The 22,087-nt window shown below is 54.7% G+C and overlaps 1 protein-coding gene across 1 annotated transcript in view; it reads left to right on the top strand.

The window, feature by feature from the left end:
• Positions 1–266: 266 nt before the first annotated feature.
• CFAP65 (cilia and flagella associated protein 65) overlaps positions 267–22,087 on the top strand; it is a 42,066-nt gene continuing 20,245 nt past the window's right edge. Inside the window, exons 1-19 of the mRNA XM_075000984.1 lie at positions 267–448; positions 2,397–2,499; positions 3,724–3,890; positions 6,489–6,688; positions 7,246–7,391; positions 9,304–9,526; positions 9,858–10,123; positions 11,095–11,295; positions 12,202–12,561; positions 13,967–14,104; positions 14,699–14,944; positions 15,344–15,568; positions 16,150–16,308; positions 16,724–16,889; positions 17,513–17,641; positions 18,117–18,342; positions 20,138–20,266; positions 20,990–21,166; positions 21,924–21,990. Of these exons, the coding sequence (XP_074857085.1) occupies positions 270–448; positions 2,397–2,499; positions 3,724–3,890; positions 6,489–6,688; positions 7,246–7,391; positions 9,304–9,526; positions 9,858–10,123; positions 11,095–11,295; positions 12,202–12,561; positions 13,967–14,104; positions 14,699–14,944; positions 15,344–15,568; positions 16,150–16,308; positions 16,724–16,889; positions 17,513–17,641; positions 18,117–18,342; positions 20,138–20,266; positions 20,990–21,166; positions 21,924–21,990 (3,507 nt within the window). The 5' untranslated portion in view covers positions 267–269. The remainder of the gene's footprint in view (positions 449–2,396; positions 2,500–3,723; positions 3,891–6,488; positions 6,689–7,245; positions 7,392–9,303; positions 9,527–9,857; positions 10,124–11,094; positions 11,296–12,201; positions 12,562–13,966; positions 14,105–14,698; positions 14,945–15,343; positions 15,569–16,149; positions 16,309–16,723; positions 16,890–17,512; positions 17,642–18,116; positions 18,343–20,137; positions 20,267–20,989; positions 21,167–21,923; positions 21,991–22,087) is intronic.

The raw sequence follows: 22,087 nt of genomic DNA, 5'->3' as shown, positions 1-22,087 counted from the left end.
GTTAAACACTGGAATAAATTGCCTGCGGAGGTTGTAGAATCTCCATTGCTGAAGATATTTAAGAGCAGGTTAGATAGACACCTACTGGGGGTCTAGATGGTGGTTGGTGCTGCCATGAGGGCAGGGGACTGGACTTGATGACCTCTTGAGGTCCCTTCTAGTTCTATGATTCCATGAACATTGCTCCTTTTGTGGCAGTTGCACATTCCAGGACAAGTAAGTGCCCAGGTTGTGTGAGTGATTTCTCCCTCCTTTTGTAGGAAGAGCCAATGTCCCCAGTGAGGTGCTCTGAACACTCTGTGAGGAAGGCCAAGGAGAAGAAAGTCACTTTCGGGGGCATTGAAGTGGCAGAGGCTCTCCACTGGCATGGCTGGGAGCTGGGAAAGGAATTTACCAAACATTTATCCTTGAAAAACATTCACATGAAAACCCAGAAGCTGAGTTACAGGTAGGTGGTGGTGGTGGGGCTCCTCCTCTCCCCCTTGCTAGTGGGAACATTCCATTCCCACCCCTCCTATCATGCTGACTCCCTCACAGACCCTCCCATGGAACCCTTCTACCCCTTCTCCTCTGCCATTTGCTGTGGGCTAGCGAATGAGTACTCTGAATCACAGAGCAGGCTGTGCTCTTGGCTTCAGGGCATGCCGTGTCTGAGATGTATCCTCTTGGTCTCTGGCCACAGCTTATCAAGTGTAATATGATGGGGTTTCTTGGCACAGCTAAGGACATCAGTGCAGGGTATCTTTGCTTAAATCCGGGCCACTTACAGCCTCAGGCTGGGATTTTCTTCTCACTAAAGCAAATCCAACCAGCCACTAAAGCAACTCTGCCAGCCCCACTGAGCAGCCAGAAGTCACACAAGCAAAGCCAGCTGCTATACCAGTCCAGACCAACAACCCCCAACTAAGGTGAGAGGTTTCTAAAACCTGTTTCACCAACACCACACAGTTTCTGCTGGGCCCAAAAGGGTCCAGCCACAGTTCCTGGTTAGTATATATGTGGATCATATCCAAAACAACACATAAATGCCAGATCCCTTTATACTCTAAAATCTAAAGGTTTATTAACAAAAAAAGAAAGAAGAGGATTAGAGAGAAAATTGTTAAAGCGATACTTTACATACATGAACTACATCTGCTGAGGCAGCCAGCAACGGTTCTGTGCTGATTCTGGGAAGTCTCTGAAAGTTCACCCCATAAGGGGTATGATTTCAGGTTACACAGTCTTAGGTACCGGAGAATTGGAGATCTGGTGAGCTGCAACATGGAACCTTAGAATAGGAACATGAACAAAGACAGGAACAAAAGACAAAAGCTTTCTCTTTAAGATGGACACTGCTAGGCCTCTTTTATAGTTTTCCCCTGTGGAGGGAAAAAGCCCCTTCTTCCCATCAGGCACTGGAGAGTCTGGATTACCTGATTCAGATGGGTTGTGGTAAACTGCCATTGAATGAATCCCAGGAGATGGTCCCAAACTCCTGATATGTGTACTGGCCGTCTAGGCCTTTTGTTTAGCCCATCATCCTGGCTGGAGAGGCCACCACCCATGTGTGTATCTTATCATTAAAACATTGCTAATACAACTACAGAGCTAAAACCTATAACCCTACCTACTGACATGATTCAGACATATAAATTGCATACACACATTCAGGGCTTCCTCAGCTTTCCTTAGGCACCTCACCCCTCTGGCACGGAATTTGTTGTGAATAGATACAATGGGCTCATAAACGGGCTTCTGTATCCAGTATAAAAATCCAGTCACGTGACATCAAGTGAAGTGTTATTTTTTTAATCGTAATTTTACCCTTGTGCCATTTCTAACCCTGATGAGAATCAGCTTCTAGTGGGGCTAGAAATCCAGGCAGGGTGCATATTAAGTTGTTACTGGTGTGGATCTAGTAAGTCCACTGTCTTTAGGGCTGCTCACGTATCCCTGGTGATCATTTCCCCACTATCAGGTGTTTGCCCTGCTGGGCTGCCTACCTGGCGGTGATGCGACAGTATGCAGGGAAGGAAAGGGGTCTGGTGCTTAGAGATGGGGGATTGTCAAAACACCAGGGTTTTCCTTCTACTTCTGCTGCTGCTTTGCTAAGTGACCTTTGACCAGAGGGGGGCAAGCTACCCCGAGTGAGTCACATCCAGCCTGCTGGACCTTTCAGTCTGGCCCCCAAGCTTCCTTTGGGGAGTGGGGTCCAGACCACCTTGTGGGGAGGAGCCCGCTGAACATCTGAGCCCCCAGCCCCTCCCCTTCTGCCTCCCTCCCCTGCAGCCTCAGCTTCCCTAGTGTGTGGGTGACAAGAGCACCGCAGTTGCTGTGTTGCCAGCCCTATGGCCAGGGTAATTGACCAGGTGCTGATTATCTCCTCTGATGTCTCTCTTGTTTTGATTTTCTAGACCTCCTGCTACAAGGTTTTTCATCACTGTTTTCCCACAGCCTATTGTCCTGAGCCCTGGGATGTCCTTAGCTCTTCCTATCATTTTCCGCCCCTTGGAGAAGGTAAACTGATCCCTCTCACAGCCCTTTCTGCTGCTGCTATCCCAGCTGCCATTTGTGTGTAGGTGAAGCTCCGGGAATGGAAGGAAAGGCCCGGGGGGGGAGAAGGGGGGCAGTCAGCAGATCCCTTTCTCAGACGTACTTTGGAGGTTTTAGGTTTAGATTTTTTAAACATCTCTTGAGCAAATAAATCTCTGGAGGAAGGTGCTGAAGTGGCAGCCCTAGAGACCAAGAGCGTCCGAGCATCCAAAGAAAAGGTACCACATGGGCAGCACCAGTGTGACTTTTACCCTGTGCTTGTACGTCCCAGTCCTGCCCTGGAGGGACTCCTGTGGAGACAGCCTGGTCTACTCAATCCTTGGCTTCACTGAGGTGTGCCAGCACATGGGGACCAATGTGGCCTGAGTTTGGTGGACTGGCTTGCTCAGGCATGTGGGAAGGGGTATGGAGCACAGTGCCTTGAGGTTTGTGTCTGACTGGCCCGCGCTGAGCGGTGTCAGGAAAGGTGTTACATTCCACTTCCTATCTGGTGGTCCTTGCAAAATGAGTCGAAGGTCTTGTTCGATTTTCAGGCGGGCAGGTGTCCACGTCCCACCATGCCTGCGGGAGAGTCGCCATGGATTGACGGGGTCAGAAAGGGTGGGTGTCACCTCCCCTACACATGTGGTATTCCAGGGCATCCCACTGGGGTTGTGGTGTGTGGCAGATGGGTGCCTTGCAGTTCCCTGGACTGTACGTGCTCGCTGTTGTAAACAGGCCATCAGTCTCCGACACTCAGCCTGGCGCCTTCCACCTGCACAAAACACAGTTAGGCCACAGTCCAGCAAAGTGCTTCGTCAAGGAGCTGCGCCTGGGTCAAGGGGGGGGTCTCACAGGCTGAAATGAGGCACACACACAGGTGCTTTGCTGGGTCAGCGTCTTAAAGCGGTTGAGAACAGAAAACTGCCAGGAAACAAACAAAGGTGAAGTGAATGTATCTGGTAATTCAAATGTTGTGCTCTCTGAGGGTGCAAGATTTATGTCCAGGAGACCATAACTGCCATCCCTAGCACCTGTCACATCCTACCCAAGTCACGCACAGCCCAGCACTGCTCATGCTAAGGGCCTGGGATGAGAAAATCTGCCTGTGCCCTGCGGAGGGTGAGTGGCCAGGATCCAAGGACAGAGCTGCCGTCGGTGGGAAGCTGGTCCTGTCTAGCTCTCTCTCCCCCTCTTTTTTTTGTGCAGAAGGAGTACAAAGACAGTATCTGCTTTGAAAAGCCTGAGGGGGAGTTCTCTGTGGCCCTGCGAGCGACCCTTCCGCACCATGAGCTGCTCTTTCCAGCTGCCATTCAGCTGCCTCTCTGCGCTGTCCAGGACTCTACAGAGGCCTCGTTTCCCCTGCGCAATGTTGGGTGAGTGAGCCTGCAAAGCGGCTGCAGGTTGATGCGAACCATTTCCCAGAGCTGCTGGGACCAAGTCCTCTTCTTGGTGCCTTGGACCAGTTTGGCTTCATTGGCTCATTGCTTAGATCTCACCATCATTCCCGTCTTAGGCTGACACCGCTCCTCTGGAAAAAGCCACCTCTGTAGGGCAAGTCTTGCCAGGCACAGGCTCCACAGTGTGGGGTGTGGGGGTGTCTGGCTGTAGGGTTGGAAATGGGATACAAGGCACCAGTTCATTGCTGTGCACCAGTCCCCCCAGCCCTGATCAAGAGGACTGGCTGGCTCAAGAGGATGGAAGTGGGGAACAGCCCTTCAGATCTAAGCCTGTTTCGTTAGTACTTGCCTGGCTTGCAGTGCTATGCAGCACTTTAACGTGGATGCTACCAAGACCGATGGGAGGGGCTGCCCTGTTAGTGTAGGGAATCCACCTCTCTGAGAGGTGGTAGCTTGGTCAATAGAAGATTCCTGCTCTCAGCCTAGTGCCGTCCACACAGGGGTTAGGTTGGCTTATCTATGGTGCTCAAGGGGCTGGATTTTTCACACCCTCGACTGCCATAGCTAAGCCGACTTCATTTTGTAGTGTGGCCCAGCCTTTGCTGAGTGAAAGGCTCGTCGGTGGCCTTAGCACCTGGCCTGTGGAAGGCACTGAGAGGCTCGCCTAGATTTTAAGGCCAGAAACGATAGTAATTTCATCTTGTCTGACTCTTATAACAGGCACTGGTGGGGGATGCTCTAGGCAACCTTTTGAGGTCCTTGCCAGCCCCTGTTTCTTTGATTTCTCACAGGAGAGGTGTCTACCTCGCCTCCCAGCAGAGCAGCTGGCCCTGTTGGGAGCCTTGCCTAGCGGGGCCACAGCAGCTAACTCCCCTCTTAGTTCTATGACAGGGGTTTCTGGGGCAGGGCTGAGGCGTGCTGGCAGCTGGGCAGAGTGTATGAGGGTCGCTATGCTGAACCTGCTCTAGGGCTTCCAGTCCAGCCTTAATTTCACATAGAGAAAGAAGAGTGAAAGCCTGCTGGCAGTTAGTGTTCCTGTGAGGGCTGGGGTTCTGATGCTGGCGGGATGGCAGGGAGATGCCCAGTTAGCCAAAGGATCCAAGCCTCCAGGCCACTCTAGTGCCCATTCCCCAGCCCAGCCATTTGGTAGGGCCCACTGTTCTGCATTGCTGCCTTTCACTGTGTCCGATTCCAGAAAGCTAACCCCTGCTCCAAGGTGAAAGTGCTTTCTCTGTGACTCACACAGGATAGTTGTCTGTCCACACAACTGGATTTCCTTCCCTCTCTGTGCACTCCTCCCCTCCATCCCCTTCCCTTGGCAATGCACAGGTATGCACAAGGCGGGGAGTGTCGGGGGAGATTGCTGTGCTGTGCTGTGCATTTCACTGCGGCAGGGGGGCTTCTGCTCCATTTGTGCGAGCAGGTCCCTGGGTTCACAGCTCAGCCCACAGGGTTACGTGGCCTCCAGCACTCATGCGTGCAGCCTGGCCTCCCCATACACAAAGAGTCAGGGTGCAGATCATTGCCCACTCCTGCAGAAAGGAATGGACATAACGGTTCATAAATGTACACGCCCTTCCTAGGGAGCCTCCAGAGGTGGGTTGGTGGCTGACCTTGTTGATTCAGCACTTCTCTGTGCATGGGTCTGTCAATCCCCGGCAAGCCAGCAACACAGAAATGTCAGCAGGGCTTTCGGGACCAAGTTCCTCTGCTAGTACATCTCTTCCATGCTGAGGCACACAGCACAGAGAGGCTGAAGAAAGGTGAGCTGAGAGAAAGGAAGATAGATGCACACAGAGGAGAGCACAGCAGGTGTCAAGCCCTGCACCACCTGGCCTGGAATGTCACATCTGTGTTACCTGTGCCTTGGGCACTGGACATAGTATCTGAATTTCTGGGGCTTACATCATTTTCTCTTGAACCGGATGGGTGCCACAGGGTTGCTGTAAAACAGGCTGGTTCTTTGTCAGGAGAAAGCCGTTACTCTGCAGAGGGACTCAGCCGCTTGACTACATCTTCTAAGACTAAGGAGACTTGGAGTCACCATGCCTGGGACTGGTTTGGAACGAAAGGGCAGTTGCTTCAGGGGGTGTCATGCCAGCGGGGATCACGAGAGCAGTGGGGAGGGGTTGGGGAGAGGGCCAGCAGCTGTGAGAGGGTCAGGGCCGGAGGAGGCAGAGGGCTGTGATGGAAGGCAGGTAGGTGTGCAGCCAGCCTCCCCTGGAGTGAAATGGCCTTTCTTCCTTGGAAACTGTCACATGTTCTCATGTGTTCCAAAGCCGTGGGGGAGGGGTGTATTTTGGCAGTAAATTGTGGGTAGAGGGCACAGATGGCCCAGAGGGAGGCAAGTGCAGATGGATCTGCCATAAACCACTTTAAGTTTCCAGGTGCACTCTGGCAGCACTGTGTGTGTGTGTGACGGGGGGTGTTGGGGGCTGCTGCAGGAGGTGGGGAACTGGCCCCAAAGGGCTAAGTGGAGAGGCACAGTCTGGGTGTGAATGCGCCGGGAGAGAAGCTCTGACAGATGGGTGGGGAGTTTCAGGTCTGCTTACCACACATCTCCATTTTCACTAGTGATCTAGTTACGTTATTTAACTGGGAGACGCCAAGGCCTTTCCACCTGATGCCTATCAGTGGCATGCTGGAGCCAGGCTCTGAGTGCATGGTGAAGGTGAGCTTCCAGCCCCAGGTGGCTCTGGTGTACGATGTGATAGCAACGTGCTGGTTTGGAGACCATGAGGAGCAGGAGAAGACCGTCAAGCTAAGAGCCATCGGTGAGGCTTTCTAGAGTCTAAAGGTAAAAGAAGCCAGCACAGTCCATGAGTATAGGAGTCTGTGAAATCATAGTCCAGACAAATGCATCAAGAGGCCCTTTTGTTGTCGCATGTGAATCAGTGGTGGCCACCTATTGAAATTGGCCAATGAAATTCTAATATGATGTGCAGCCATCCTCATCTTTAATACAGAGAGAGTATGGGGACTACAGGCTCCAGCGTGCTTGGCCCAAACTGGCAATTCTCCTGTTCTTCAGTAACTTAATGGGGGAAGATGAGATGGTTTAATTTTCATGGTAGTAAAAACACTGGAAGACGCAGGACCTTGCCCGTATCAGGACTCTCATAAGCGCTACCAGTGAGAGTATTTCTCTAAAGCCAGAGTGTGGACGCACGCAGGTGATTATCTTGAACAACCACAATTACTAAGATCTGGAACTGCTCCTGGGCAAGGGCCCTGCTGGCATAAAAGGAACAGCTAGCGGTCTCATTTGCGGTATCAGGAGAAGACAAACAAAAGGACTCGCCTCTTGATTGTGTATTCTGATTTTTAATAGCTAAATATCCCCACCTGCTGGTGAATGTACTGGGGGGGCCCTGTGAAGATGTCGAGGCTGGTGACTTCAGGGACGTGCTGTGCTTCGGTTCTGTGGCTGTTGGCACCACCATGGAGAGACACGTGGAGATCTGCAACCCATCCATGGTGAGTTGGCAAGGAGGGGCTGTAAAACCAGTCTGTTCCTCCCAGACCTCAGCGGCTAGCGTGCTTCATCCTCCCTGGTACCGCTGTACGGATAGCAGGGAAATGAGACTGCCACCCACGGGAGAGCGTAGTGAAGAGTGCAGCGAGGTTCTTCATGGCAGGATGCTGTGCTCGTGGGCCTGGAATGATGCTGGGGAATTCGAGAGAGACAAAGAGATTTACACCCAGTGCAGAAAAGCCAGGCGTTTCTCTCTCAATTTGTTGGGCGGGAAGCCAAGCTGAGAGGGTCACTTCTCAGCAGAACTGCACTTTGCGAATGAAAATGCTGCTGGAGGACAGGGTGCTGTTGGTAATGAGCTCAAGCCAGGCCTAATGCAGACATGCACTGTGCAGGCTTCTCACATCCCTCCTGCTCTTTTGGTCCCAGCCCCGCTGCCTCCAGACTCGCAGTACTGTCAATGTCAAAGGCGAAAACTTCATAATATATTAATAGCTTATCAATGATACTGTGGTATGCTAATTAATCAATCAGACGGCCTCCAAATGCTTGTTAGTGAAGGGGCTAAAATCTGCCCTGATATACCCAGGAGGAAACCTGCTGACTTTGATGGAGTTGCATAATTCTAAACAAGAGGGGAAAAAGCAGCCTGCCTTTGTTTCAGAGTGATCTCCACCCATCCTGGCGCCAGAGAAGTGTCTGTCTTGGATGGGTGGTTTCTCACTCCCAAGTGCCTCTCCTGCAGCTTGGTTGATGTGCCCCTGGGGCTCAGCTAAGCCTTGCTGGTGCCAAGGACATGTTCTTCCTTGGGGCTTGAGACCCTGAAATTTGGTGGTTTTCCCTCAGTATGAACTGCCTGGGTTCATACTGTTAGGCCAGCCAGTTTTCAGGTTGCATATGCAAGGGGACTGTCAATTTAAAGCCAAGAGCACAGAGGAGAATTAGCAACATTATGTAAAGCCTGAGGAACAGATGAAGGAAGCCTTCCTCTTTAGATCATTCTTATTTCTGTTGTGAAAGCACCCAGAGGCCCCAAACAGGGATCAGAGCCAGTCAGTCCCTGCCCTGATGTAAGTGTCTGATATGGTGAAAGAGGTGGGTGAACAGTCAGGCAGGGGCAGGGGGACAGGATGCAGTAGAGATGGGTGCCAGTCTCAGTGGGTGCCGTTGTCATCAACTTCCACAGCTTTACATTCCCGTTGGCTGAGGCTTTCTGGGACACAAATGACAACTATCCCCAACAAGGCAGAGCTCTGTGTAGGCCTGAAAGTACGTGTGTGTCTCAAATCCAGACGTTGGTCCACTATTCCCTTGGTGCCCTTGGTTTGCTGCCCTCCCTAACAGCAGCCCAGCAGATGGCAGCATTTCCTGGGAAATCAGGAAAGACGCCTACTTTGCAGTGCTGTTACACACCAGGTGACCCCAAAAGAGGATGAGCTCCTTCTCCGATGGGCGCTTTGCTGTCAGGCACCCTTGTCTGCTCAGGGTTTTGGTGCGAGTTTACTGCTGAACAGACCGAGAAACAGCCAGAGACTGTGCAGGGGGGTGCTGTGCTGGCTTCCTCAGACAGTTCTGCAGTACATCTCAGTTCTGACCTGCAGCACCCGTCTTAGGAGATGCCAAGTGTCTGTTGGTTTCTCCTGAACAGAAGCCACTGATCTTGCTGGTTCAGGAACATAGCCAGATGCCCACTAGGAACCAGGAGGAGGCTCTCCTCAGCTCACTTCACTTGTGACTTGCTGTAAATGAGGCCCAGCTCTCCAGAGTGAAAGACAAGGACATTCACTTACTCGGAGCTCAGCTGAAATGAGAACACAGATCTCGACTGACAGTCTTCAAAATGCAGAGCAACCTTGTCTCGGTGCTTGGTCCTTGGGCTGGCACTGTCTGAACCTGCCCATCTTTCCCTCCCAGGTCAATGTCCCACTTAAGGTCGAGAGAGCAAAGGAACCCCTGCTCCGGGACCATGTCTTCTCTTGTGATGTCACACAGGCCATTGTTCCAGCCAATGGGAAGCTGCTGCTCTCTGTGCGGTTTAGCCCCGAGACAGTAGGGGTGCAGAGTGTGGACTATTTCACCATCATGCCGGTAGGGAACCTCACACAGACGGTCCTGAAGGTGACGGGATCATGCAAAGGTATCAAAGGACAGTTCCCCCCACCCTCCTCCAGGCCTCCTCCTCATTGTGGGTAGGGGAGTGGGTGATGGACGTGGGCTGGGACTGGCCTTCTGTATGGTTCCATGCTCTTCTTGGCCCCAGTGGGGTGTACGTTCCACCACTCGCTTGTGCTTGGGCATGCGGCTGTTGGAAGAACACCTCCAGCTTGTTGCTGAAGCAGGTTGGTTCAGGGAGCCTGTCAGATGATTCGCTTCTGCTTTGGGAGGATCCTCGTTTGGCAGGAGACGTGTGTGCTGCGGGAACAGGATAGAAATTGGTTTGAAAACCCAGGCATTGATTGTTGTTCCAGGTCCCTTAGTATCCCTGCAGCAGTCCTTTGTGGACTTTGGCTGGCTCAGCCTTGGTGAGTGTTTGGTGCAGCCGTTGGAAATCAGCAACGTTTCTGATGTCCCTGCCTATTACCAGTTTGACATTGATGGCAGAGAGAGCGTCTTCTCCTTTGACCGGCCGTGTGGAGTCCTGAGCGGGGTGGCCACGCTCGTCTTGAGGGTCACCTTCCGGCCTACTCACCCCATCATCTGTTACCGCAGGGTGGTTTGCCTCATCCATCACCAGGTAGGAGGGGCCATGGGTGACACTGTTGCTGAGATGTCAGAGCATCTCTTCAGTTTGGGAAGTTGCATCAGAGAGGGGACAGCTAAAGTGCTGGTGCAGAGCCCTGCTCATCTTGGGTCCCGCGTCTCTGGAGAAGGAAGGGACCTGCAAGTGGCGGCGAATGCTGCGTGTCATTCTGCCCAGGAGATGTGGACAGTGCCAAGGGCTAGGGTCTCCTGTTCACTCTGGCTGTGGGAGGCACCAGGCAGCTGCGCTCGTTTCAGAGCAAGGGGTTTGTCAACGCACAAACTGCTGCCCCCACCTTGTTTGTTGATGAATGTGGGGCTGGGAAGACACAGTGTGTGGGTACAGATTGTGCTACACGAGCTCCCCCGCTGTGGCTCTGCCAGTGCAGCTCAGTGCTCACCTGCAGTGCTCTTCTAGTCCAGCACGAGCTTCTGTTTCACAGCTCTTGCCAGTCTAGCGGAAGCCTGTCCTTGTGGTTTCAGTCCAGGGACTCTCCTGCTCCCAGACCCCATCTGTGCCAGTGCCCTCAACCCTGACTGGTCTGCAGCACCCCCTTCTCTCCCCGTCCTGGCCTCCCCTGCGTAGCCCTGTCAATCCAGTGCAGAATTTCCTGCTAACCCAGCCAGGGCCTTTTCCGAGCAGGCTGTTTATGGGGTGTGTTTTGCCAAGTGGCATGAGGTTGTTGATGTACAAGAGGAAGATCTGCAAACTCATCTCACTTGTGAGTCAGGTTAGGTCTCTGGAAAAGAAAGGCTGTTGCACTCACCCTGCGCTATGTCTCTGCCCCCTGGCTAGCAAACATATCGCGGCAAATCTGGAGACAGTGTAGAGGGTAGGGTGTGTTTACACAGTGCTAAGTCTGTAACTTACACTATGGGGTGGGGTGATGTGTAACAGGAAAAGCAGCCAACAAGAGGGCAGTCAAAGTAGCCTGTTTCCTGTAAGAGTTTCTGGCACTTCCCCAGGATCCATTGTTCCTGGATTTGTTTGGCACCTGCCACTCTGATGCAACTAAACCAGCCATCCTGCAGCCAAGACACCTCTCATGGTACAGGACCAACCTGGCCCGAGGACTGACCTTCTACCCACCGGACATCCTCAGCTCTATGCTGAGGGAGGGGAAGCTGCAGGTGGATGAAAGCAGAGCTCTCATGCTTCCTCCACAGGTATGGGCTGCCCTGTGCGGGTGCTTGGCTGCTCTTGCTCTGCCTCCCTGGGTACTGGTTTCCCTCTGCAGTTTTCAGCTGTCCTCATGCTAATTATGAAGTTACAACTTGTGATGGAGTGGGGGGAGTGCATGTGTGAGACTCAGGCTGGATGTGTGTGAGACAAGCAGAGCAGCTCCCAGCGGCTAAGGATGACCCTGGGGCTATAACCTAGGCTGGCAGGTAACACCTCTGCCCTGCACAAAGAGGAGGGAGGAGCTGAACTGGGTTTGATTCTGGGGTGGCAGTTAGAAGCTGGAGGGGAGAGGGAGCTGGAAGGCAGCCAGCCTGGTGAGGGGGAAAGCTACACCCCAGAGGGGCACCCCTCGGGGTCCTCTCCCCAGGACGGATTGGAATGACTGTCTCTGACTGCTGCACTGACTCTTCGGTAAGAAACTGGGCCTATGTCGCCTAATAAACTGCCTGTTCTACCTGCTGAGTGAGAGTCACTCCTGCCTGCGGGCGGGGTGCGGTGCATGGGGACCCCTGAACCCCATCACACAACTTTACTTAGCATATATTGACATCAGTCTGTCTGAGTTCTTATCCAGACTCAGTTACAAGCCTGCTATGTGCCTTTCCACTAGCTGCTGGACCTTTTCTTGCCTCAGTTAATCTCCAGCGATTATTTAGCTGAGAAGCAGGAGATTTCTTGGATCCCAATTGCTGTGGTCAGCTGACCTTTCCTAGGAAACACGCTATACAGGGGAACTCCAATGTGCATTGTTACAGCTGGCTGGTCGCATTGGCAGCCAGGGTTGTGAGGCTACCTGGCCTCCAGTGCCTCGAGAGTCATTTCCCTCTTGGGAGTGTGCTTTGCTGGAGTGCTTACCCCGTGGTAGACAGAGATCTGTGTTCTTCTCCTAGGTCCGTCAAGACAAGCCCCCAGGGGAGTATCCCTACATCGACCCCATGACTGAATATTTCCATGATGGCATAACCAGCGACTTCACTGTCTTTCCCCCGCATGTCAGCGTCAGCATTAGGGAGTTTGATTTTGGTTGCTGTGCGCAGCTCCAGGTGGAACCACTTCCTCTCTGCTTGACCAACCACACCAAAGGGAAGATCACTGTTACATGGACAGGCAGTCCAGAGACTCCCTTCCGGGTGACCCCTGAGACCTGCGACATCCCACCTTTGAAATCCACAGCCTTTCGCCTCCTTTTCCAGCCTTCGCAGCTCAACATGCTGTATGCAGCAGAGCTGGAAGGGTTTGCCTTCTACAAGGTCAGTAGGAATTACCAGAGTCTGCACCAAATGCATCAGCATTAATGTCAAGGTCTTGATTGAAATCCAGAACTATGGCTTTCTCCCTGTTGGGCCTACGGTCTGCCCACTCCTTGGGCTTCAGTCTCAAGGTAGGGAGGGCATTAAGGAGAGAGAACATTGCCACAGCACTGCCTGGGAGGGTCAGGCTGAATTGGCTTTGTTTTACTGGTATTTTGTCTTATCGGACGTTCTCTGATCACAGCATGTGGCCTGGAGGAGGACAAATGCTCCCCAGCCAGATGCCTGTCCTACTGCTGCCCTTTCCTCCCTGTGGGCAGGCTTGGAAAGACCCACAAAGTTTGACAACAACATGGTCGTGAGCATTTCACTGCCACCCACTTGCCACGTCCTGTGTCCTGGATTTCATTAGTGCCTAAGGCAGAACGTTTTCCTGAGCCGCCTGCCCCCTGTAGGTGGGATTGATACCCACTGTCGTAGAACAAACACTGGCCCTTCAACTCGGAGCGAAAGGACCTCAGGGTGTCATTGTCTCCCAAAGTACATGGCACCTGTGTTACTCCTTTTGTCAGTCAATGTCAGGAGCAGAATGGCTGGAAAGTGAAGAGATGGGAGCTAGTCTGGGACTCAACAGAGAGTTCCCAGCTCTTCCACAGGCTTACTGTGTCATCTTGGGCATGTCACTTAGTTTCTCTGGGCTTTAATTGCTGTGATATGGTGTAAGAGCATGTCACAGGCTTGTGGCGATGATAAAAAACACTAAAGATGGTGCAGCTCAGATACCTGCAGTGGTGGGGGCCAGATAAATACATAAAATAGACAACGAAGGTCACCAGGCACTGGGATTTCTCTCTCTGCTGGAAGTCATTCCCCATCCCATCCCGACTGGTCCTGCTTCCCTGATGCATGTCAGCTCCTCTGAATCCCCCTAAGGTGGTGATCATAAGAATGGCTGCTCATTCTGGAGAAGAGAAGACCAAGAGGGGGTATAAAAACGTTCAAATACATAAAAGGTTGCTACGAGAAGGAGGGAGAAAAATTGTTCTCCTTAACCTCTGAGGGCAGAACAAGAAGCAAAGGGCTGAAATTGCAGCCAGGGCAGTTTAGGCTGGAACCTAGACAAACTCCTTCACTGTGAGGGTGGTGCAGCGCAGGAATAAATTGCCTGGGGAAGTTGTGGAATCTCCATCATTAGAGATTTTTCAGAGCAGGTTAGATGCACACCTGTCCGGGATGGTCTGGATGGTACCTGGTCCTGCCCTGAGGGCGGGGACTGGACTAGATGATCTCTCGGGGGTCTCTTCCAGTCCTGGTTCTATGCTGGTTCATGTGCTTTCTCATTTGAAGACAGTTCTCCGACATTTCCTCCCCACAGGTGCATGATTCTGTCTCTCCTTTGCTGCAGGTGCTGAGACACTACAGTAACATTGAAGAGGACAGCACCATGTGTCCGTCCTGGTGCCTCACCATCCGTGTGAGGGGCCACACCTTTGAAGGAGATCGGCAGCACTTCATCCCACAGTACGTCCTGGACTTCCCCAAGGTGAGTGTGCAGGGCTTGTGTCCATGCAAAGCAGGTGGTGAATCTGTGGTGTAGGGAGTGCCAGAGTGGGTAACCTCTCCTGCTGTCCTTGTCAGAGACCTAGGCTTTGGTAGCATCCCACTGCGTGGAGACTGCCAGTTTAGGACAGGTGGGGGATCCCCCTTCACCACATTTCTCCTGTGTCTCAGCTTGCAGTGAGTATCTTGGTCCTCCCTGTCAAAGCTGCTCCCATCACGAGTAAGGACTGCTTAGGTAGCTGGTGTCCCCTGGTGCTGTAGCCAGCCTCCGTCCGCTGGGCGGGGGAGAGCGGGATCAGCCATAGAGCAGCACATGCAGACTTTCCTGGAAGAGAAGTAATTTGCAAGGCGAAGGGAAATGAAAGGTGCTCTTGCTGCCACTCCTCCCGCCTAGGGGCTGTCCTTCCAGAGGCTAAGGAGAAGCTGAGTACCTCTGCCTCTGGCCTGTCTACAGCCTTTTAGAAGGCTCAGGCTGGTGCTGTCACACTCTGGAAAGTGGAATTCAACTAGACAAGCATTTCCTGGGGAAATCGGCCTGGACTGAGCCCAGGCCTCCCAGCTCACTTCTGTCCACCAGGCGTTCCCTGCGGTGGGTCCAAACACCAACACCTACTGCAGCATGCTGCTGTGCAACGCTGGCACCTCCCCCATCACCTTCTGCATGAACCAGGACATCTCTCCCTCTGTTTTGGTCAAACCCCACTCAGGGTTCATAACGCCAGGAGCCCACCAGATCTTCCTTCTCTCAACGCAGCCCATGGACATGGGCACCCAGCAGCACGCCCTGTCCTTGCAGCTGAACTCCTGTGCCAAGTACACCCAGGTAGGCCCAGGGAAGAAAGGCTGTTTTGTATTCTATACTCACCCTTCGCGGGCCTGAGTATTTCTCCTGGTTGGTAGTTTGGGTTCTTCTGTTTTGGAAATGGGATTTGAAAGTCTCCTGAAATGTTGGTTGCGTGGCATCAAAGTGCCCATTTCTTACTGGCACAGCAGGAGCCTTCCAGGGCCTCATGCCCCTTGTTCTCTGGTGTCTCTTGGGCCAAGCTGTCTTCAGGACTCTCTGTGACAGGACAATGGGCAGGCCCACAGTCCATGCTCCTCTGAGCTCAGCCCTGTTGTGGCCCCAGGTGCCTTTGGGAAGGAGCTATAAATTTGCCTGATGTTTTCAGAGCTTGGCTGAGGTTTCTTGTTACTGTCTGTACCCTTCCCTGGAGTCCCACAGGAGATCCTGCTGCAGAGCAGAGGCGAGTCCCTTCTGTTGCTCTTAGAAGGAGATGGGAATCTATATTTCAAGCCTACCTGTGTGGGAACTTCAACCACACGCACGTACACCGTAAAGAACTGCACGAGGCTGCCGATGCACTTCCAGTGGAAGATCCAGCAGTCTGACAGCAAGGTCCTGTCGGTCAAGCCTGCCACAGGGATCATCCAGCCCTGTGAAGCACTGGTGAGCTTTGCTAGAGTCATTTTCTTTTCCTACCCACCGTCCAGCTCTAGAGAGCTAAGAGCAAACAGCTGTGGTAGCAGTTCAGAGCCCTGCAGGCCAAGGTTGGAGGTTACCCATACCTGTCTCAGGTAGGGAATTAGCCCTCTTTCTCCCCGCTGGTTCAGGTTCCCATGCAGTAGATATGCTCTACTGTCTGCTTTTTGCCTTCCAGACTCTAGAAGCAAATGTGTCATAAACCACTATGCAGATTTCCTTCATCATCTTGCGTGGAGGGTTGCAAGGTCTGATATAGCTGGGAAGGCTGGATAGCTGGTTGGTTAGTTGGACGGCGAGGGAGGGGCTAGCTGAGAGTGTCTGGCTCTGTGTTCCCAGCAAGAGCCACCAAAGTCAGGGATGGGGCATGGGCTGAGATGCAGTTCTGAGTCAGCCCGGAGCTGTGTGGAGGAAGGCAACTGAGCGATCGGTATGGGGAGGAAGGTGCTGTCGTGACTGTCAGCTCCTCCTTGACGTGTTTGAATTGACGTCCTGGCAGCGGAGAGCTTGGGAACACCAGCGATGCCCTCTCCCTCTTGTGGTTCCAGGCGCAGGCATGGACCTTTACTCCAGGGGAGGCGACCAAGTATCTCCTACGAAGCTGGATGTCAGTGTGGCGGGCCCAAGGGAGTTCCACCCCCAAGTCTCCTGAGAGCACCCGCTATGCCCTGCGGGTCATCGGCGAAGGGGCACTGGGCACCATTCGGGTAAGTGCGAGGGTGTGGCGGGGGGGAAGGAGAAGTTGAGTTTCCCGGGGGCACTAATTGGCCTAGTAGAGTCTCTAGCTGCCTGGTAAAATGCTCGAGGAGGGTGGGCAGGCTGGAGTCCACTGGCAGTGCCTTTCCAGAGGGAGGGAGAGGCACAGAGGAAAGGCACCTACTGCCGCTTGGCTGTACTGGGCTGTCCTGGCACTTTGCAAACATCTGTCCCCCTCCTCCGTGAGCAGGCAGCTTCGCCCCATGCACGCTGCGAGTCCCAGCAGGGAGGGCCTCACAATTGGCTGGAACATATGGGGTCCCTGGGGCAAACTCCGCACATCCCTGGCTACACTGTGCTGCAGCCTGGTTGTGTGTGGTGATGTCAATGCCAGTCTGACCCTCCCATGCTGGCTTTGGGCTCTAGGCTCAAGAGGAGCAGCTGGACCTAGGGAACGTTCTGGTTGGCAGCCAGCAGTCCTGTGAGCTGGTGCTACTGAATGATGGGATCTGTTCTCTGAACTTCCTTCTCCACGTGGAGCAGATAATCACAGGACCGTGTGACCCCGAGGAAGTCCTCAGTGATCCGCTCGGTACTGAAGGGTGTTTGGGGAGGAGTGGGGGCAGGGCAGTTGGCCCTTGTTTCTGTTGCAGACGAAGGCTTTCTAAGAGGGGTGGAATGCTCTTGCCAGCTGGTGTGTAGCTATCGAGTGAGGCCGACTGAGAAACGTGTTCTTCCCGTGCCAGCTGGTGTGTGTGAGGGTCCTGGTCAGAGAGAGATTTTAGACTAGAAATCCAATACAAATCTCTCCCGCTATTGTAAGAGCTGTCACAGTTCTCAACTAAAACAAAAGCTTCCTGTTGTCCCCACGCCCCCGTCTCCCCAGCACTCCTCATTCCGGTTGGGCAGTTCCTACTCAGCATTTTGGCTCTAAGTGTAGAATTTTGAGCAAAATCAACTGAGAGGACACCGGAAGCTTTTCCTGGCGAGCCCTCCGTGAGGACTGGCCTGTGTCCGGGGCTTGGGGAAGAAGTGGTTTGCCTGGAGCAGTTAGGACTGTTTGAGACAGCACACTGGCTGCGTGTAGAACTAACAGACAGGGTAAGAACACAGGATGGGCATCCGAGAGAGCAGTAGGTGTATAAAGAGAGAATTGTGCTGAGAGGCCGAGGCCAGTGACTTCCCAGTACTCGCACCTTTTTCTTTCTCTCACAGCTTTAGAGCTGGAGCGTTACAAAGGAATGATTCCTGCAAGGTCAAAGGCCGTTATCCAAGCGACTGTCAGCCCAGCCCGCCAACTGCATTACACCTGGGCACTCAGTTACGCCATTGCCGCACCCAAAGGTGAGAGCCCTGGCTTGCCAGGAAGGACCCAAAGGGCTGTTCCATCCTATCCAGCCAGGGGTCTGTTCTACGCCAGACGTAAACCATGTCTGACCTGGCCCAGCTGTCAGTCCCCCGCTGCGTCACTCTCTGCATTCCCGGTGGATTGCTCCCGCCTGTTGGGGGTCTCTGCTGAACAGCTCTGCCAGATCCCTAAGGCTGTTCCCTTTCTCCACTGTGCTGTATGCAGAGACGGTGGTAGACACAGCTGAGCCATGGCGTGCTGGGGCAGAGAGCTCCTGGTCCCATCCCCTTCACCTGCTGATGCCTCCTGTGGAGGTTCCCCCTATATCTTTCTAACAGACACATTCATGTTTTGGGGGCTTCTGACAATTGTGCCGTGGCAGCCTGGGAGGGGATGCAGAGCCTGCTTCAGTCCAGCCTGGGCAGCTTTCCTCGGCATTGCAGTGACTTGTTCCTGTTGTACTCCCACAAGCTCTGGGCCCTGCGAACACCCTAGGGGAGCGGCAGGCTCTCTGCTGTGTGGTAGCGACGGGGGTCTACCCATCCCTCTGTGTCACCGATGTGCGTGCAGTCGGAAGCGCCCGTGGCCTCAGCAAGCTGCACCTCTGGAGGCTCTTCTCGCTGGAAACTCTGAACCAGTATCTGGAGCGAGACCCCACCTCCGCAGAGCTCACCTACAGGGTTCCCACGAGGCACAGGTGACTAGGGACACCCGCAGTACGAGCCAGGCAGGGAGGCCGTGGCCACAGGGTCTGGTCTGCAGACCAGTGTCATCTAGAAAGCTTTACTGCCTCTGTCCCAGCCCCAAAGCGTCTTCTCATCTCTGCCTGCCCCCAGCCTGCTCTCTGTCTCACCCATTCCCCTTTGTGGGGAAGCTCTTAGCCTCCTGCCCCTCCCTGGGCTCAGCATTGTCCCGCTGCTCAGTGGGAGTCGGCTGGATGGAAGCAGGATGCTGTGAACAGGGATGAGTCCACTCACTTGGCCACATACAGCCATCCAGAGCTGATGCACTGAGCCTGGGTGGCCACTTCTCTCTCTCTCATGCCCCACCCGTCTCCAGCGCCCAGCCTGTGGCTGAGCTGCCCTTCTGGCTGTGTGTGGAGACACGCTTCCCCTGAGGGAGGGCAGTAACCCGAGGGGCTCTGTAGCAGACTCAGCCCACAGCAGGCACCCCTTTCTTGGCGGTGCGGGCCTCTGCAGCTTGCCCCCTCAGTGTACGGGCAGCCCTGGGGCCTTGTCCCCTTTAATGGGTTGCTCAGGGCAGGCCTGCAGTTAGGAAGCCCAGCCCACAATCCAGGGCAGGGCGGCAGGCACACAGTTAGCCCCCAAAGTGGGGTGGCACAGGAGAGGCGAGGGGCTGCCTGTCCGGGGGCAGTGGGGCGTAGAGGGACGCAGGCCCTCCCACTCCACTGCGTCCTGGCCCAGGGCCCTAGAGATGGCTCTCACCTTGAGCTGGGTAGTGGGGAGCCACAGCACACCACCATGGGCTCAGGTGGAGCATCCCCTAGGCCAGTTCCTACCTCCACCAGTGCTGGGCCCCCGTCGGATTGTTCGCAAGTCCAGGCAGGCGGGTCTCCTCCGGGTAGGTAGCATCTGGCAGGTCTGACCAGTCGAGTATCTCCACGTTGGCTGGGTAGTGGACCAGCAGCAGGACTGTGGGCTCTGGCCAGTTGCAGGCCTCAGTGCTTGGGGCATCAGGCAGGACTCCAGGACCATGCTCGTCTGGGGCTCCAGGTGACTGGTCCAGGGCAGGCTCTCTGGCCCACGGCAGGGCCTCGGGGGTGGGGTCCGCTGCAAGCCCAAAGGCTCCAGTAGATCCAGGAAGTCTGGTACTGGGCCAACGGCAAGCTGGGCTGCGGCCCTCCAGGATGGGCTGGGCAGGTGGCTGGTGGGTCTCGCCAGCCTGCCGGTCTGACCTGGGTCCCCTGGCTCTGGCCCCCAGGAGCCTGATCGGAGAGCTCCGCTCTGCTTGGAGGCCAGTCTTTTAATGGGCCTCAAGCCCCACCACTGGTCCTTCTGGCCCCAGGTGCTGCTCTCTGGGGGGCAGGGCACAGGTGTTCTGGCTCAGGGCCCACCCATGGAGGTTTCTGAGTGGCCTCCTCCTCTGAGTCAGGGGAGGCCACAGCACCTTGCTGCAGGCTTCTTGCTAGGAGCTGTGTTACTCCCGTTCTAGGTGCTAAGCACGCTGTGCCTACCCAATGCTCTCAGCCCTCGGTGGGTGTTAAGATTCACCCTGTAGCAGCTTATGGGTGTGGAGGGACGAGTCCCCTTAGCCAGAGGCAGCTCTCAGGAGGAAGGGAAGGGTTTGAGCATTCGGGTGCCTCCTCTCTGGGCAGCTGCTGTTCTTGGAGCTCTCATTAGGGGGTGAAGGTCACAGCCTCTGCTGGCAACGAGGAGAGGAGCCGTCTCCTGTCCAAGGCCTCCTCAGAGTTCTGGGGCGTCCAGCACCTCCAGCGACCTTTCCTGCCTCTCCTCTTCCTCTGCTCTGTGCAGTGTCAGCCCAGTCCCCCCCGTGCACACCCCCGTCCTGCTGGATTTCAACTTTGGGGCTGCTCCGATCGAAGCCGAGCCGTCCGTGGTGGTCCTCATGCTGGAGAACAATGGGCTGCTGCCTGTGGAATGGTGCGTAGCTCGCTCTCTCTAAAGCCAGTGCCTCTCTTGGGTACCAGAGTGTCTGCCCAGAGCAAGGGAAAAGGAGCAGATTGGCCAGGGGATTTCACCAGCAGGTTTGTGACTACCTGAGTGGCTGAGCCATGGGTCGTTGCTCGCCTCTGGCCCTTCTGTGGAGGGAAAGCAAGTTGTGTGGGAGAGTCCCAGCTTTCGTGGGTCAGTCCTGCGTCTAGCCAGTCAGGGCTGAGACTCATGGCTAGATCTGGCAGTGGGAGAGGAAGCTAGGGCTGGGTTCTGCTGTATCGGTGTGTGTGGGGGGGGGTCAGGGCTGGGTTCCGAGGGTCCGGCCTCAGACCCACAGCTGTATCGGTGGCGGGGGCTCAGGGCTGGGTTCTGAGGGTCCGGCCTGAGACCCAGGGCTGTATTGGTGTGGGGGGGTCAGGGCTGTGTTCCGAGGGTCCAGCCTGAGACCCAGGGCTGTATTGGTGTGGGGGGGGTCAGGGCTGGGTTCTGAGGTTCTGGCCTGAGACCCAGGGCTGTATTGGTGTGTGGGGGGGGTCAGGGCTGGGTTCCGAGGGGTTTGGCAGGAGGGGAGCGGTGAGCTTCCGGCACTTCCTTGCCGTGTGCAGAGGCTAGTACCTTCACCGCCCTAGACGTAATACATGTGCCCTTAGAACATGTTCTTGTGTGGGAGTGCTGCTCCTGCTCTGGCTGACTGCCATTGCTGGGCCGCAGGGCCTTTCTCTTCCCCTCTGACCAGAAGATTGATGTGGAGCACTGGGCGGAAAGCACAGAGTTCGACCCCAGTGAGCTGCACCAGATGAGAGTTCAGGACAACCAGCTCTTCAGTGTTTCCCCGAAGTCAGGACAGCTCTTCCCAGGCCAGGAGCAAGCAGTGCAGCTCGCACACAGGTGACAGTCCGTGCCTCCCTCTCCTGGGCCATTCCCGCCACCTGGCTCTTGCCAGGCTCGCCAGCAGGCCCCACACAAGTCCCTCTGGTTTTGTCCCGTGTTCTGGCCCCAGTGTGGTCTGTGCAGGAATCATGTTACTAGCTGTTAAAGCTGGTTGGCCGAGACAGTCAGGATGGCTCTCCTGGCCAGCCCTGTGCTCCTGGGCAGAGAGGGGCATGGCTCCTTTCCCAGGCCATTTTGTGTGGGTTTATCTATGTCGTTTTAAAAACCAGGCGAGGCTTGCAGACCAGCTGTGTCGGCGACAATGGCTCTGTATCGATGTTCCCTCTGTTCTTTGCCATCCATGTGCAGACGTGAACCAGTGGTAAAAACGAAGTCCTCGCTGTGGGTGCTCCGCTACTCAGCTGGGTGGCGTTTGAATCCCTCCCTCGTAGCCGCCCGAGCACCCTGCTTGCAGGGTCCGCTGCCCCGTGCAGAAAAAATAACTCACTGTGCACAACCCTGGTTGTCTCTAGCGCTTCTGGGCTCCAGGACCCCTAGGGCTTGGGCTGGTGCATTGGTGCATCTCTAGATCAAAGACAAGTGTGCCTCACCCTGCATATGGCCCTTGTGCAGCGGTGATTCTCTTCAGCAGGGAGCCGAACCGTGTTTCATTTACCACGTGGCCCTGGATTCTCGCACTCCAGGCACAGGTGCAGATGTGTAATGCTCTCTGTTCTCTCCCTCTCTCACCCTGGTGGGATTTTTGCCCTGCTAGACGTGATTTCATCGGCACGGACCGGCTCCCAGTCCTGCTGAAGGTCTCCCATGGCCGTGAGATTCTGGTAAGATGAGCGGCACAGCTAGCAGGCAGTCAGCTCCAGGAGCTGGGGCACAAGCATTCAGTCAGTGGTGATCTTCCCCTGGAGCCAGCCACGAAGC

The sequence above is a fragment of the Carettochelys insculpta genome, chromosome 8 (assembly GCF_033958435.1).
Source record: "Carettochelys insculpta isolate YL-2023 chromosome 8, ASM3395843v1, whole genome shotgun sequence".
Taxonomy (NCBI): domain Eukaryota; kingdom Metazoa; phylum Chordata; order Testudines; family Carettochelyidae; genus Carettochelys; species Carettochelys insculpta.
This window is presented reverse-complemented; position numbering and strand designations above follow the sequence as displayed.